The 17517-nt window shown below is 34.9% G+C and overlaps 1 protein-coding gene across 5 annotated transcripts in view; it reads right to left on the reverse strand.

Moving 5' to 3' along the window:
• Positions 1-271: 271 nt before the first annotated feature.
• The window catches only part of LOC150102970 (axin-1-like), a 261055-nt gene continuing 243809 nt past the window's right edge, over positions 272-17517 (reverse strand). For all 5 annotated transcript variants that reach the window (XM_090398570.1, XM_090398571.1, XM_090398572.1 and 2 more), the window contains 2 exons: positions 8017-8199; positions 272-1856 (listed from right to left, as the gene is read on the reverse strand). In XM_090398570.1, the coding sequence (XP_090254696.1) occupies positions 1730-1856; positions 8017-8199 (310 nt within the window). In that variant the 3' untranslated portion in view covers positions 272-1729. The remainder of the gene's footprint in view (positions 1857-8016; positions 8200-17517) is intronic.

The following is a 17517-nucleotide window of genomic DNA, read 5'->3' on the forward strand; positions in this document are numbered from 1 at the left end:
ATTAGCAACTCCATATGCATTCTCCCTAGGAGAAGCTCCATACTGATATTCCAGGAGTGTATGAAGCATGATGTGCTGCTTTGGCCTAAACTGGACAGATAGAAAGAGCTGATAACATCTTCCTTGAAGAATTTAACTGGTAGTTCTTGATTGCCACCTTGTGTTTTGTAATATGTACTCTGAAAATGCTGGTTGGAAGTAAATAAAATATCAGCAGCTTAAAAATTTATTTTGTTCTTGTTGGATTTCATGATTAATACTGTTAAAAGGATAGAAGGATGGACATTTTATTCTTAACTGCTTCTTAAGACTTATAAAACATGGATGCAGAGGACTACTAAGATATGTTAAATATGCCTTATAAAACAATTAGTAAAAATAAATGTCATCAAAATTTACATTTTCAAACAGAAAGACTAAAAAATGCTATAGCTATTTGATAAACAACCTGAGGGAATGTTGATTGACTACAAAGAATTCCCTTTGAGGGAGAAGGAGATGAAAAATATTCTTTAATTTTTAGTTGGAAGTTTAAAATATTCACATCAGCATAATTTCACCTGGCTGGCACACTGACTGATGTTATTGCTAGAAATTCTTTTTCTCGTAGATGCTATTTATTGAAATAGTTGCAGGCACCAATGGATATTTCCATCTCATGCAAATGATGCTGAAGCACAGAAAATGTATCTTTTCTCTGCGTTAAATGAGTGGAATCATCAGGGCCGACTCTACTGACGATGCAAGACGTGCATTTGCACGGACAGCAAAATTGGCATAAACTATACAAAAAATAAGGGGGAAAGGCCCTGAGAATTATTATGGCAAAAAATTTCACACAGTAAAAAACTTCACCTTCAATGAAGTCAATTGAATACATTCAACAAATTTTACCTCATAACACTGGCTGTCGAAGTTAATTATCTACTAAAGCCCATATGGAACCAGTATACTTTAACAGTTTTGAATAATAATAGTAAAAAAAAAACTTTAATTTTTTAAACAAAACTTCAATAAATACATCAATAGCTTAAAAAACTGAAATATGTTCTTTATCTAAACCTTAAATAACAGTTCTATACAAATGGCATAGGTTTTAGTAATAAGGTATATAGCAACATTTCTAAAATAAGTATACAAAAATTAACCTTATACAAATGAATCTTTGGACACTATGCAATGATTTTATACATTAAAAAAAAAGTATCATTTTTTTTTGGGGGGGGGGGGAGAGTTTGATGAGGCATTAAAGATTTAAAGATGTAGTTTCATGTTTGGTAAAATAAAGTACAGTAAGAAAAACATAAAATTATTAGATAATATTAAAACATCCTGACTGGAACAAAAATAGGCAGTTGATTTTTTGGATGGACATTATCTTCACAATGCACAGTTATGGATGATAAAAATAATACAACGTCCTGAATATGTACACAGTGATTATGATAAAAAAAAAAAAAGAAAGAAAAGAATGGGACATTTCCATACCAGTGAGTTTCAAACATCTTTGTTCTTTACAATATAATTTCTCTTCCACATCAATTAGTGAAATTAAAAGTAACTTGCACATCAAAGTATTTAATGAATAACAATATTTACAAGTTCATGTTGTGCAAAATTTCTATTCAGGCACTGGGTATTATAAGCACATTTGTACCATTTTAAGTTGATCTTTAGTTCAACAGTCCCCACCCCTCCCTAACAAAAGTCTACAGTTGGCAGAAGAAATTTATTCCACTGATTGAATTGTAGCAAATATTTTTCCTTCCCAAAGTGGAAGGACTTCATTATCATCACTAATTTCTTCATACACCACACCTGTTCCAAACTCATCACTAGCTTTCTTGAAAAAGTACCTGAAAAAAAGGTCAGACATTGTTTAAAGCAAGTAAACAAAATTTATACGAGTAACTGAAAGATAACTGCTAATCAATGCAAATATTTTTGAATGTTAGCAATACTGTAAACTCTAGCTATAAGAATAAGTTTCACGATCAATTCCACCTGGCTTCAACGATTCTTTTCTCAATTCTATGTAATTTGAGGTCCAACGATAAACCTATTTCAAATTTTTTTAGCTTCTGAAATTTCTGGGAATCCTGCAGTTAGGTACTGAAATGCTGGTCCATTTTTTGAAACTAATGGTATGACAAAGTTTTTTCGTGAGACCATTCCAGAAAGATTTATTTATTTTCTGGCACTTGTACCAACTGCTGAATAAAAAGTCAGAAGGGTTAAGTTCATTAATATAATGCCAAGGTCTAACAGTTAACTGGATTTATTAATTTCTGGAACAGTTTATTAACCACGTCACCGTGAATATGGATAAAATACATCACTCCTCTACACTTTGTATCCATCACATATTTCAATAATATCAATGGTATCTTGGACGTATATATATATGTCCTGGCCGGTTGGGTGGTTAATAATCAGAGATGGACTGGCAATTACAGTTTCAACCTAAATACTAATTCATTACTACTTAATCCAGATTCCTTGAGTTCATTAAGGAATATACTTAATCTTAATCCATAACATTTTTCAAAGATTTAGATTTCCAAGTAATAACAGGAGTGCTTGCATTAACAAATGTGAAAAGTTGACAGAGTATGATTTGAATATGACCATGCTTAATATATTAATATGCAAAGCTTAAGGAATAAGTATGTTTTTTAAATTATTAACTGCGAAAAGCTGCATAGTGTAGGAATTTCTAAGTTATTTTAGCAAGGACATCCTTGATATCATAGGGCATAATGATAATAAGAATGTTCTCAGAGGAAATCAAACATGCAAAGAATGGAGAATATTATTGCTTACCCAAATTCCTATATAAGAAGAAGTATATATTTGAAGGATATAATGATAACATTACCGACTGGTTAAGAGATACTTCTCGTGGAAAGGCTTAGATGTTGATTATGCATTTTTTACTAAATAATTTAAGGAAATTACAACGTAAACTAGGATATACATTAAAATAAATTTTAATATACTTCAATATTTCAGCAACGTCACGTTGCCATTTTCAAGGAACTTAAGAACAAGACAAGTGCAAGCAGGCACAACAAACAGTAAGTGAGGAAGAAGCAGGAAGCTATTATTTCTCCTATAGTCCTGATGGTGCCCCCTAGCGAGCAATGTGGTATTCTTGGGCAATTGGGCTGAAGGTCTTCTGATGTAGGTTTCCCAAATTTGAGGCAGTCTCATGCAGCCAAATTTGTTGAAGTTCGGATTGTTTCTTAGGACTGAAACTGATTCCACGAAAAGCCTTTCATATTTGTATTTACTATGGTGAATTATCGTGGCTTTCTTCAACCGTATTCTATGGCAGGTATCCAGCGCATGGTCAGCAAGACCAGAGTGGTTGTATTGGTGAAACTGGATGTAGTCCTTGTGTTCTGAAATTCTGATATTTGCTGTCCTGCCTGTTTGGCCAAAGTAAGACAGCTTACAGATGCAAGGGACCTGGTATGTCTAGGGGGGGGGGGAAGGTCGGTCTTTAGTAGAGTGGATAAGGGATACCAATTTTTATATGGTCTGTAACAAGAAGTTAAGTCATGTTTTTTTAGGATTTTTGTAATTTTTTTGAGGTGCCTCAGATATAGGGTATGGTGATGGAATTAGAGTAATCCTAATTGTGAAAGGGGGGAGATTGTGGTTTACTGGTTTCAATATTTTTTCGATTTTTTTTTTTGGAGGGGGGGGGGTAGCCATTGGCTGAGAAAGTGGTTTAGTTCTGTGGTTAGGGCATTGTCATTTGAACAGATAAGTTTAGCCCTGTTGTGTAGTGTCTTAATGACTCCATATTGTTGCGAGGAGGGGTGGTGGGATTGTTGGTGAATGTATAGTGTCATTAATGTGATATTTTAATATGGGAGATAATGAAATAGCAGATAATATACTGGGCAATATATATTTTTGGAGGAACTTCATCTTAGTTATCTGAAGTAACACATACATGATTACTAAGTGGGAAAAGGATCAAGGTTTCCATAACAGGAATTAGTGATAGTCCCTATTAATTTACCTAAAAGCCTTATGACATTTGATTTTAAAGGAAAATTATATTGATGTGATAGTAAAATTCTAACCCTGATCCTTTCTAGAATATGACAAGGGAGCAACTAATCTGAAGATATTCGATGAAAGTAATGTAAATGCAAATTGGGTAACAATGGGAGACATCTTTTTGCATAATGTCCAAGTTTGCAGAGTTAAAATCAAAATGTAAGTAAAAATTGAATTAAATTTCTTATTCTTCTTTTGCTATTAATAAGCCTAGTTGCTTATAGTGCTGCTGTTTTTAAAAATCACCCTGTCATCAATCCTGGTCTTCCTCTGCTTCTCTTTCCCTTTAGTATCCAGCTCTATATCTGTTATTCTGCATTCTTTATATATTAATTTTCCCATTCTTCTTTTCCTTTTTGGATAAGATCATTTATTGGCTGTATTTTAGAATTTTTTTCTTATTTGCGAGTTCTCCATTTTATTCAAGATTGTTACGCCTCAGATTTTTCTAAATGTTTTCTTCTCAATTATTATTTCATTAATTTGTCTAAATTTTGCAGTTTCTGCTGCATGTGTTAGTATTGAAAACTAGTCTGAAAAGACCTCCCAATTTGCAGAGGTCTCAGGCCATATTCTTCTTCTCCACTTGGCATCTACATACCTCAGAATACTGATCAATCTACCTCCTATCCTAATTCCTGTCCTGAGCTCATCCAATGCTTCATGCATGATATCCTCTGCATATATACTAAACAAGTGAGGAGTAAGTAAACATCCTTGCCTAACTCCTTTTCCAACTTGAACCAGTCAGTCAATCCAACACCTCTTCTTTCCATGGCATATTGCTCCTTATACAAGTTGGCTATCAACCTGATAGTATGTTGAGGAAAACCCATTCTTTTCATTACTTCCCACAGTTTCACATGCTCAACAGTCAGAAGCTTTAGAGTAGTCTAAGAAACACATTACCAGAGGGAGTCTGAATTCTTTATATTTTTCTATGATCTGTCTAAGGCAAAGGATCTGATCTCTGGTGTATATTTTAGAATTCTTATTTTAGAAAAGGATCTGATCTCTGTTGTATAATTGTTCCTAAGGCATCTCTGCCTCAACTTTGGCCCCAATCCGATTTAGCATGATCTTCAATAAAATTTTGCTTGCATGAGATATCAAACTAATAGTTCTATAATTCTTGCATGCCTTTATATCACCTTTCTTATGTAGTGGTATGAAAACTGACTTCTTCCAGTCTCTAGGCCATGATCCTGTCTTCCATATCCTTGTAATCAATCTATGAAACACTCTTATCCCTCTGTCTCCTGTGGCCTTAATTAACTCTGCTGGGATTTCATCTGCACCTGGAGCCTTATTGCTGTTGAGCTGCTTAACTGCTCTTTCAACTTCATGCCTAAGTGGAGGAGGTTCCAAATCAAAATTTTCCTGGTGGGAGGGCTCCACATTTTCTTTATCCACTCTGCTGTACAGTTCCTCCCAGTATTCTTTCCATCTGTTTTTGATTTCCAACTCTTCTGTTAGTAATGATCCATTCCTGTCTTTGATGACATTCAATTTAGCTTAAACTTGTGCTTTAAGTCACGAACTAAATGAAACATCCTTTTATAATTGTGACTTCTCATCTGGAACTCTATTTCTTCACATTTGTTAGTATAGAATTTTTCCTTGTCCTGCTTGATGGCTCTTCTGGCTTCTCTGTGTAATCTCTTGTATTCTTCAGTCCCTGTGTCTCTTTGTCTTTCCGATCACCTTCTTTTGATTAGTTCTCATGTTGAATCTGATATCCATGGGTCTCTTGGTCTTCTTATTGGGCTGAGATACTTCTTTGCTGTATCCAGTATTATCATCTTGACTCCTTCCCAAAGCATTTCTGGTGAGTTTCCATTGGTCTCCAAAAAATCATCCAATCGAGTTGATGTTTCTTCTGTGAATCCACTAGGAATTACTCTAACATCCAATTAGATTGGATGTTAGAGTAATTGGTTAAAAACAGGTAAGTCATTTGGATCATACAATGTTATATTCGGGCAACAGTGATTAAAAAAAAAAAAAAAAAGGAACAGCTGTAGTACTCCAATAAACTTCTTAAATGGCATGCAATTCAAGCAGAGCAATGTAAACAATAAATTTCAAAATGTAAAACTGGACACTAACACATTTGTATCTGGTTCTTGCTTGAAATCTAAACATAGAGAAGAGAATGAATTTCAGACAAAAAAAAAAAAGAAAGAAAGAAAAAAGTGATTATCTGTGTTTTGCCCAAGAAGGTGGTAATGGAGAGATAATCAAGCTCTGCCCAAAAATCAGAGTTGGAATAAATGAAAATTTTCAAAATAACTATTCAATGATTTTTTTTTTTTTTTTTTTTTAAAACCAAATTTCTTTGTGCTTGACACAACATAATATTTTTGTGCAATTTTTGTTCCTATATACTTCTTAAGGAATACCCAGAGAGAGAGAGAGTTTGCAGAACTCTAGGATTCATGTTTGGGAATCATTGAGTTATGGATGTCTTTTGTATAGTTCTTTTCATAAATTTTTTTTATAAATACTAAATCTGAATGTGTCCAGAAGTGCACCATCCACTTAATGCCACCACCACCATTCATTCACATTCCTCTAGCACTACTCGTCAATACCCACACTTAGAACTCCAAACTTACTGAAACCAACTTTTCCATCTATCTTCATTTTTTGTAGCAGCTTTACACAAGCAGTTTTTACCAATGAACACAACTCCAAGTATTTAAAAAAATAAATAAAAATAAAATAAGAATAATAATAAAAAAAAAACAGGCTAACAGATTTCTTCTTCCTCCTTAATCACACATTGCAGTGTTGGTTATAGGTTTGTGACTGCTTGTGCATGGAATTATTACCGTATTTACTCGAATATAACTCAAACTTTTCCCCTCAAAGTTAAAGTTAAAAAATCATGGTTATTTATGCGGGGATGTTCGGAAACTAAAATTTTTCAGGAAAAAACTAAATCGACATTTATAATTATATCCTCAGTATTCATTATAATTTATAATTGTTCACATTATTTATAAAATGAACGAATTTAAATTTTAATTATCAACATTATTTAAGCGATCAACCACTCACCTTCATCATGTGATATATTTGAATCTTTAGCAACAATGCTTTTGTAATTAAATTAAAATGAAGTCATCTACCCAAACAGCACCATCTTCTCTCCCATCCAAGCATTAGATATGTTGGTTTTTAAAATCTTGGCAATTATTTCTGTCAAAATCATGTCCCAAACTTTCAAAATGATGGTCTCTTAATCTTCCCTGATGGAGTCAGGTCATAGCTGCCGGATGGCATTCACTCCATGTAGAACATAAACCTTACCTCATTTCACTGCTCCATCCATGTGCAATCCAAGATCAAGTAGAAGTTAATGCTCTCACTCCCACATTTCTTCTACTGGTTGCTTCCAGTAGAAGAAATGTGGTTGCATGTGATTGGTGCACTATTAACAAAAGTCATGTGACTCAAATACAAAGGCAAGCCAACAATTCTTGAGTTGAAATGCTAATTCTCTCCAACTGAATTCCAAAATATCTGAAACTGCCATAACAACATTCACTATCTATTTCTTAGAGTTTGAAACTTTTTTCATGTGTGAGATATCTGTGACACTTTTTAATTTCATTTTTCATAAAGTAAAATCAGGGGTGTGAGATACATGCGAAGGTGAGTTATAATATTTGAGTAAATATGGTATTAAAAAAAATGCAAGATACAAAAGGTAAAAATTAACTATCAAGGTTCCCCACCAGGAACATCAACTAACTCAGTACCTACTGCAATAATACGACTGTTACGCTATCATGACTGCTAATATACAGTCTTTTAACATTAAAAATAAATTATGTCAAAGTCATATAAAACTGACAATAAAGCAAATAAAATAATACAGAGCGTATCATATCTAAATAACTACTTACAAAGATGATAAATTTTGTGTTTACTTACCTAAAATTACCCCTCTTTGTAAGAAGTGTCTTGAACTGCTTTAATGTAATGTTCTTGCCTGGCAATTTTATCAAGTATGGAACTGATTCACTATCAAAATAATAGCCAATTACTGTAACATCATTTGCATTTGTTATTCCTTTACTTCCCGACTCTTGCAGCACTGCTTTTTTACTAGACTTCCTATAAAAAAATTACACATAAATAAAGGGGAAGAAAATGGAAATAACTGGAGAGAGCAAAGATAACTATTTTTATTGTTATAATGTTAATGTGAGATGCTGATACAGGTCTAAAATAGGCCTTGAGAACAAAAATGACAATTATTATTTCCATCTGCCTGGTTGGGTAAGTGGTTAGTGTATCCACTCTCCAACCAACAAGCTGTGGGTTTGATTACTGCTGTGTGTATGGATGTTTGTGATGGTCTTTAGGTGGGAGATGAATTTCATTGCCCAGTGTAAAACTACCTCCGTGCTTATTGGAGGCCTGAAGTGGCTTTAAAAAGGTACACATTTGGTCTCTAGATTTGGGTATCTGAATAAGGTAAAACATTTTAAATATATAAAAAATTAATAAAAATAGAAAAAAAATTCTTAACCCACCCACAGTATGAATGTACTATTGATTCACATCTTTTGTGGATGGAAGGCGCACCCACCCATCCACACATATTTATAAAATTAATATTTAACTGACTAGAACCTGAGAAACTATAACACAAAAAACTTTAACAAATCACGACTAGTTTCATCGGTGTCCTGACTTCTTAAGGTGAGTAAACAAGCTAACAAAGTAAAAAACATGGACTTTCCAGCTTAATAAAAAGAAGAAAAATAGTAACAGTCATATTTGAATAGATGACCGCGTGCTATTGTTAGCATGAGTTGAATGTGTGTGACAGCTAATTATAGAGCGTTAGTACTGGATTACTGTGCTATGGGAATCAGGCAAATTGTAGCTCAGATTGTTGTTTATGTGTGAAGGGTCTACAACAATTTCTTTGGATTCTATAATTCGTCTTTCAAATTCATCCTTGCATATATATAAATTGGTTGTGCGGTTCCAATCAACTTGGTGTTCACGTTCTTCAAGGTAGGGGTTGGCGGAGAAAAGAACATGACTGGAAAGGGTGCTCATTCGTGTTCTACTGTAGGAGATGTCACGTACATGTTCCTCAAGATGTAGTGAAATAGATTTATCTGTCTAACCAAAGTAAGGTCGACCACAGTCGCACTTAACTTTATAAACACCAGGAAAATGCAGTTGGTTGTGTTTTGGTCGACTCAGAAAAGAACGAAGTTTTGGCAGAGTTGTATAGTCGGTCTTTATGTTGAATTTCTTCATAATCCTAGATAGTTTTGGGGTAAGAGAGCTAATAAATGGTAACTGTATGTGAGTGATAGGGTTGGATTCATCTTCTTGTTGAGGTTGTTGGCGTGGTCTCAAACGTTTAGTGATGTTACAAGATGAATATCCATTATTTAAGAAGGTGTTTTTCAGGAAGTTAAGTTCTGTTTGAAGGTCTTTGAGATTTAAATTTTCTTACAATCTATCTAAATACCTTGCAGCTTCTTTAAAACATCTAGTTGGCAATTCCTCTCCCTTCATCAAAAACTCTGAAGATTTCATCTCAAAAATAAAAAATTTAAATCTCAAAGACTCTGACACAATGGTGAGTTTTGACATCGTGTCTCTTTTTACGAATGTAGCTACAGATGAAGTTCTGACTCTTCTTAAGGACAAGGTTTCTAAGAAAATATTTGCTCTACTAACACACTGCATTAATTGCGGCTATTTCTGCTACGAAGATAAAATATATAAACAAACAAGCAGGTTAGCTATGGACAGCCCTCTATCCCCAGTCTTAGCTAACATTTTTTTTACAAGATTTTGAAGAGAGAGCTATTTCTATAGCTACTTTAAAACCTAAACTGTGGTTACGTTACATAGATGATGTCTTCCTTATCTGGGAATATGGTTTAGAGGAACTACAAAACTTCCTAAAGCATTTAAACAATCAACATCAGAAGATTAAATTCACATCAGAACTAGATATTAACGGCATTCTCCCCTTCTTGGATCTAAAGATCAGCAGATTGCCTGACTGTCTTAAATTTTCAATTTTTTGAAAAACCACCCACACTGATAGATATTTGCATGCCTCTTCTTATCACTTCCCTAAAACTTGGCATCATCTCCACCCTTGCCCATCGTGCAAGATGTCTTACTTCCATAGACGTGACATCTCCTACAGTAGAACACAAGCGAGCACCCTTTCCAGTCATATTCTTTTCTCTGCCAACTCTAACCTCGAAGAACGCCAACACCAAGTTGATTGGTTTCTAAGAAAATATTTGCTCTACTAACACACTGCATTAATTGCGGCTATTTCTGCTATGAAGATAAAATATATAAACAAACAAGCGGGTTAGCTATGGACAGCCCTCTATCCCCAGTCTTAGCTAACATTTTTTTTACAAGATTTTGATGAGAGAGCTATTTCTATAGCTACTTTAAAACCTAAACTGTGGTTACATTACATAGATGACGTCTTCCTTATCTGGGAACATGGTTTAGAGGAACTACAAAACTTCCTTAAATTCGTCTTAAATTTTCAATTTTTTGAAAAACCACCCACACTGATAGATATTTGCATGCCTCTTCTTATCACTTCCCTAAAACTTGGCATCATCCCCACCCTTGCCCATCGTGCAAGATGTCTTACTTCCACAGAAGATGTCTTACTTCCATAGACGTGACATCTCCTACAGTAGAACACGAGCGAGCGCCGTTTCCAGTCATGTCCTTTTCTCTGCCAACTCTAACCTCGAAGAACGCCAACACCAAGTTGATTGGTTTCTAAGAAAATATTTGCTCTACTAACGCACTGCATTAATTGTGGCTATTTCTGCTACGAAGATAAAATATATAAACAAACAAGCGGGTTAGCTATGGACAGCCCTCTATCCCCAGTCTTAGCTAACATTTTTTTTACAAGATTCTGAAGAGAGAGCTATTTCTATAGCTACTTTAAAACCTAAACTGTGGTTACGTTACATAGATGACGTCTTCCTTATCTGGGAACATGGTTTAGAGGAACTACAAAACTTCCTAAAGCATTTAAACAATCAACATCAGAAGATTAAATTCACATCAGAACTAGAGATTAACGGCATTCTCCCCTTCTTGGATCTAAAGATCAGTAGATTGCCTGACTGTCTTAAATTTTCAATTTTTTGAAAAACCACCCACACTGATAGATATTTGCATGACTCTTCTTATCACTTCCCTAAAACTTGGCATCATCTCCACCCTTGCCCATCATGCAAGATGTCTTACTTCCACAGAAGAAGACCTTCAAACAGAACTTAACTTCCTGAAAAACACCTTAAATAATGGATATTCATCTCATAACATCACTAAATGTTTGAGACGATGCCAACAACCTCGACAAGAAGATGAATCCAACTCTATCACTCACAGACAGTTACCATTTATTAGCTCTCTTACCCCAAAACTATCTAGGATTATGAAGAAATTCAACATAAAGACCGACTATACAACTCTGCCAAAACTTCGTTCTTTTCTGAGTCGACCAAAACACAACCAACTGCATTTTCCTGGTGTTTATAAAGTTATGTGTGACTGTGGTCGACCTTACTTTGGTTAGACAGATAAATCTATTTCACCACGTCTTGAGGAACATAGATGTGACATCTCCTACAGTAGAACACGAGCGAGCGCCCTTTCCAGTCATGTTCTTTTCTCTGCCAACTCTAACCTTGAAGAACGCCAACACCAAGTTGATTGGGACTGCACAAGCAATTTATGTATATGCAGGGATGAATTATAGAATCCAAAGAAATTGTTCTGGACCCTTCACACATGAACAACAATCTGAGCTACAATTTGCCTGATTACCATGCTGCAGTAATCCAGTACTGGCGCTCTAAAATTAGTTGTCACACACACATTCAACTCATGCTAACAATAGCACGCAGTCACCTATTCAAATATGACTGTTACTATTCTTCTTCTTTTTATTAAGCTGGAAAGTCCATGTTTTTTACCTTGATAGTTTTATAAGTTTTGTGTTATTTCTTACTCACCTGAAGAAGTCAGGACACCAATGAAACTAGTCGTGATTTATTAAAGTTTTTTGTGTTGTACTTTCTCGGGTTCTAGTCAGTTATATATTAATTTTATAAATGTTCCGAGTCAATCCTAACAACACACACACACACCACAAAGATTCTTCACAAAATACCATAGAATAGAATGTTATGTATTTGAATAAAATTATTAAAATCATATTCTTATCTTTTGTGGGTAAAAAGTTGCAAACCAAGTATTACAGGAGTAGGTATAGCATTTGCCATAGAACATTCTGAACTTAATGAGAAGTGATAAATGATGGATGGCATGGGAACATGCATTGGAAAATTCATGATTTCTGAAAAACCACACTTTTATTTTGTGTTTAACATTCAGTTATGCATTAAGTCATCAAAACCCAATGTGTTTGGTTTATAATTATTGCTGAAGCAACTAAGACTTTAGCAGTTATTCACATATTATGTCAGAGTATCTGGATTATGCTGGAAGTCTACTACACACACAGGTCAATGAATAGAAACCTTTATGCAGATTATGTAAATATCACATATGCAGTGTATATGCAAAATGCTTCGCCACGTGCATCACCATCTACTCAAGCAACTATTTAAGAATGATGCTGGTCAGTAACTAGTGCTGATCACAATGAGAAAAACAAAGGACCTTTTGGAGTTCAATAAAGGACTTATTGCAAGTGCATTGCCTGGCTGGAGCCACAATGGCAGAGCTGACTGGTTTCTCCAAAGGTGAGATATCCTGGATGTTGAATCACTGGAAAAATAACCCATATTGCTTGTCTAAGAGCTATAACCGTGGTCCCAGGATAGTCTGAAGGGAACGAGATTACCACTGTCTGAGAAAGCTTGCATGGACAAACAGAACTTCCTGTGTGCAGCAATTGACCGAAGCATTTAATGGAAGCTATTCCTGACTCATATCTTACTGAACTATGAGCAGGAAATTAAAGAGGACAAGAACTGGTATTTGTATCTGATATAGTACTGGGAATAAATTTGCAAACCAAAGAGCTTAAGGAAGGTGAAGATTTTGCAGCATCAGTATATATGCCTTTGGAACTCTCCCCATATAGCTTGCAATTGAATACACAAAAGAAGTACAACTCAGCAATATAACTAATTCTAGTGGAATCAATTTGACAAACAACAATCAGTGAATAAATACAGGATCAGATTTCAATGACTGGCTACAATTTCAAACTACAGTACAAAACCTGAGTACTTTTACCAGTGTGTGCTAACTCCAAGATGTGAAATATAAACTAGCCACAGTCCAAGACCATGATGATGTGAGTAAGCAGTATTGCTTACTCTTTGCACTGTAAAGCACAAGGACAAATAAGGAGAAAATGTAATGTTCAATGTACAGAAAAAAAACTGATCCATATAGGATGGTCAGATAAGGATTTCATTTTTTTTTCATGTCCAAGTGTGAGTGCATGTTTATTTGCTTCTATATAACAATGGATGATTCAGAAAACAAACTTGCAGATTATCTTGGTGGTGGATGGAATTGAACTATTGCACAAGCACTTACGCACATACCTATGCCCCATAATCAAGCTTAAAGTAAACAAATAAACATAAATGAAATAGAGAACATCAAACTGCCCTCTTCTTAGTTGAATGAGTGCAGACATATTTTTCTACTGAAAGCATGAACTTAGTCATGAGTACCCAAGAAGTAAGATTATGAAAAGCTTGTTATAGCTATCTATCTACAGTCAGGAAAAGTGTCATGTGAACAATGCTATTCCCCAAGAATAAAAGAGAGATATGTCCTCTGAGACTAAGATTATAAAGAATTTTTAATATATCATATCTTTATTCATGTTAACCCATGTTAAAAAAATATAAATAAAAATGAAAACTGAGACAGATATTCAATGTTTCAAGAAGGTATTGATCAAGGATGTTTCTAGATAAACCAAGTGGCCTAAAGTAAGTGATTTCTGTGGAATCCACATTGAGCATTGTGACAAAAAACTCTTTTTCAATGGGACCTACTCCGTGGGTACCACAGAAGATGAGTATTACCATTTTCTTCAAAGATCTGAAAGAGAGAGAGAGCAACTAGCCAGGCCAATAGGATAACTGTTTGCAAAATATGGATTCTTTCCTGACTTAAACAATCTATAGTTTTCAACACAATGTAAGTGAGAAATGTTTTCATCTCCTAATGGATATCATTAGGACCTAAGACACTCATATGGGAAATGAAATTGGAAATATGGAAAGGCAGGCAACTAGAATAGATGATATTTGACCACATATCTCAAATAAGGAAGCATAAGTTTACATGGCTGTAGTGGATAATTCAGAGGGCCTGTTCGGTAGGTCATTCTAGATGATTGGGATAAAGATTTCATACTAACTTCTGACCTATAATCAAGTTTTGAGCAGGTCATCACATGATAGAGAAAAAGGCAGAGAACATCAATCTGCACTGCAGTTGCAGAATGCAAGTAAGGGATGATCAGAGTGCTCCTATCTTTTCTCTTAGTTGATAATTCTAAGGAATGTAAACTCCTCAAAAAAAAAAAAACATTTCAAAGAAACTTGGCTTCTGCTGCTACCGAGATGTTAATTGTTTCCACTGTTAACTCCAGGTCATGATGAAGGTGGTGTTTCAGCAAGATGTACATTAGGTAGCAATCATACCACTGGACTTACCCAGGAAGGTAAGTACTGGGGAAATTCAGTATACTTTTAAGTCTCAGCCAAAGAAAAGCCAGACAAGCAATCAGGGAAACAACCATGATTCAGGAAAAGGTACATTAAACTGGAAGAAAGAAAGAGGAACTTGATGAACAACTATGCAAAGCCAATGTGGAGATTTGTATACTAACAGAAACAAAAAAAAAGTATCAAAGAAGCAAATAACTATGTACAAATCTACAGCGGAATAAAAAAAAAAAAAGATGGGCAAAAGCAAGTATAATGATAATGATACACAAATTTATGAAGAACAATATTGTATATTATAACTACTAGACCGAAAGACTCATAGAGATTATATTCAAAAGAAGAAGAGGTCACATAATAATTGTGGCATATGCACCAGATAAGAAAGCTTACTTTTTCTAGAATTTGTCCAGAAAATGTGCTTACGCCCAACGGTGTTCACATTACAACACAATGCTACAACAGAATACTGAGACCACTGAAATGGTTCATAAGAAGTGGAAATTACATTATATGGAACATATTGTAATAAAGATTCCTTCTGAGAGGAACATGGCAACCAACTCGAGAATGGTTGCCTATAGATGACAACTCTTCCATGGGATTGTTCATTCACACTCCTTTCTTTGCAGTGCAGGGCCTTAATAGCATTGCTATTTTAAGCCCCCCCCCCCCAAATGAGCCATGGAGAAACCTGCATGATGATATTCTAACAATTTAAGGGCTCACTAGAGTGTGGCTGTTTCTTATCATCTGCATCGAATAAGAATGGATGGCATTGTGAAACATCTCCTTACCTCCTTGAGAGGTGTCCGACAGTGTTACATTGCTACATAAAGTAACATGCATTTGAAAAGAGAGTTCCTATTTAATGAGATTATTTTAGGAATTGCTGTATACCATAATGGCTGATGCTATTAATGTGCTCCAATGATTATGAAATGATCATAAGATTATGAAAAGCTTGTTATAGCTATCTATCTACAGTCAGGAAAAGTGTCATGTGAACAATGCTATTCCCCAAGAATAAAAGAGAGAGATGTCCTCTGAGACTAAGATTATAAAGAATTTTTAATATATCATATCTTGGGAGGTGTCCGACAGTGTTACATTGCTACATAAAGTAACATGCATTTGAAAAGAGAGTTCCTATTTAATGAGATTATTTTAGGAATTGCTGTATACCATAATGGCCGATGCTATTAATGTGCTCCAATGAGAAGCAGGAAATTTTATAAGGTGCCTGACAGTGTTACATTGCTACATAAAGTAACATGCATTTGAAAAGAGCGTTCCCATTTAATGAGATTATTTTAGGAATTGCTGTAAGCCATAATGGCTGATGCTATTAATGTGCTCCAACGAGAAGCAGGGAATTTTAGAAATGCTATGCTAAAATGGATGCTTTTGTATATTTTGGAGCACATTAATGCCACTAGACATTAAGAATGTAGAACAGTATCAACTTATACTACCCAGAGCTGTCTTTCACTGGGATCTCTAACCTGCACGATCGAGGCCACCAATTTTGAAGATAATATGCACACCAGTTGTCCATTACTTCTTCCCCTTCACTATATGATTGAGGCTACCAATTATGAGAATGATTCTTTACTGGAAATTGACCGTCATTATTCCACTCCTCTCTGCAATCAGCCACCACTGCTCAAATCAGTACAATCATATAGGATAGAATTTTCTAGGGATTCATTTTCTTCACTGGCAACATCTTAAAGTTGAAACAGTCAAGTTGAATTTATTAATTAAAGTTAAGGTTATTTTTCTGTTTTAGAGTACTGATCACATAGATTTTTATGCATCTTTCAGGTATTTGACACAATAATAGATTAATGGAACTACTACTGACAATTGCCATACACTGCCAAGATTGATTTAAACTCGAAAGTTTCCACTTCTCAAAAGATATGTAAATATGATCTTAGACAGCATTTAGATTTATGCAAAAAAGATGATTGTCCAAAATGTATTCTTTGCTAAGCAGTTTGTTCAACAGTGCTATGGTTCTATCAAAACTGTGAAACCAAAACAACACCAGAATGAACACCTATTTTTTTTTTTTTTTAAAAAAAGGAAAAGAATGGCTTAAAATCTCCGAAGACACAATATGGCATAGGTACAGGCAATGAAAATGAGTTGGCTCATGAAGTACCTTTATATGACAGAAGAGATAGGAGAGGAGGAGGAGTGCTACTAATGATAACAGATGACATATGTCCAATTAGGGTAGAAACACAAGAAATCAATGATGGCAACAATGTCTCACGAAGTGGCGAGTTTGAGTTATCTGGTGTGAAGTGGAGGTTAACAGAATAAAATATATGGTGGAGTGTTGTTACAGACCTTGGGCTCAGTTGCAGGGGATGAAGAAAGCATCGCCAATTTAGCCCAAACGAATGATCATTATGGGTTACTTTAATTTTCCAAACATTGATTCGGTAGAAAAGAAATCTCATGATAAGAAAGAAGAGGAATTTATTGAATTGTTGCAAGACAACTTTCTCAAGCAGCATGTGAAAGAAGAAACTTGAGGTCAAAGAGTGTTGGATTTGCTCACAGCATCAAAGGGGTCTCTGTCAAGAATATGGCTACTTTACCACCAATTGGTGACAGTGGTCATGCTGTACTTTCTTTGGAAGTATCTAAATGTATTGATGCTCCA

This window comes from Typopeltis vanoorti, chromosome 9, assembly GCF_054136105.1.
Source record: "Typopeltis vanoorti isolate ZY-2024b chromosome 9, IOZ_Tvanoo_1.0, whole genome shotgun sequence".
In the NCBI taxonomy this organism is placed as follows: domain Eukaryota; kingdom Metazoa; phylum Arthropoda; class Arachnida; order Uropygi; family Thelyphonidae; genus Typopeltis; species Typopeltis vanoorti.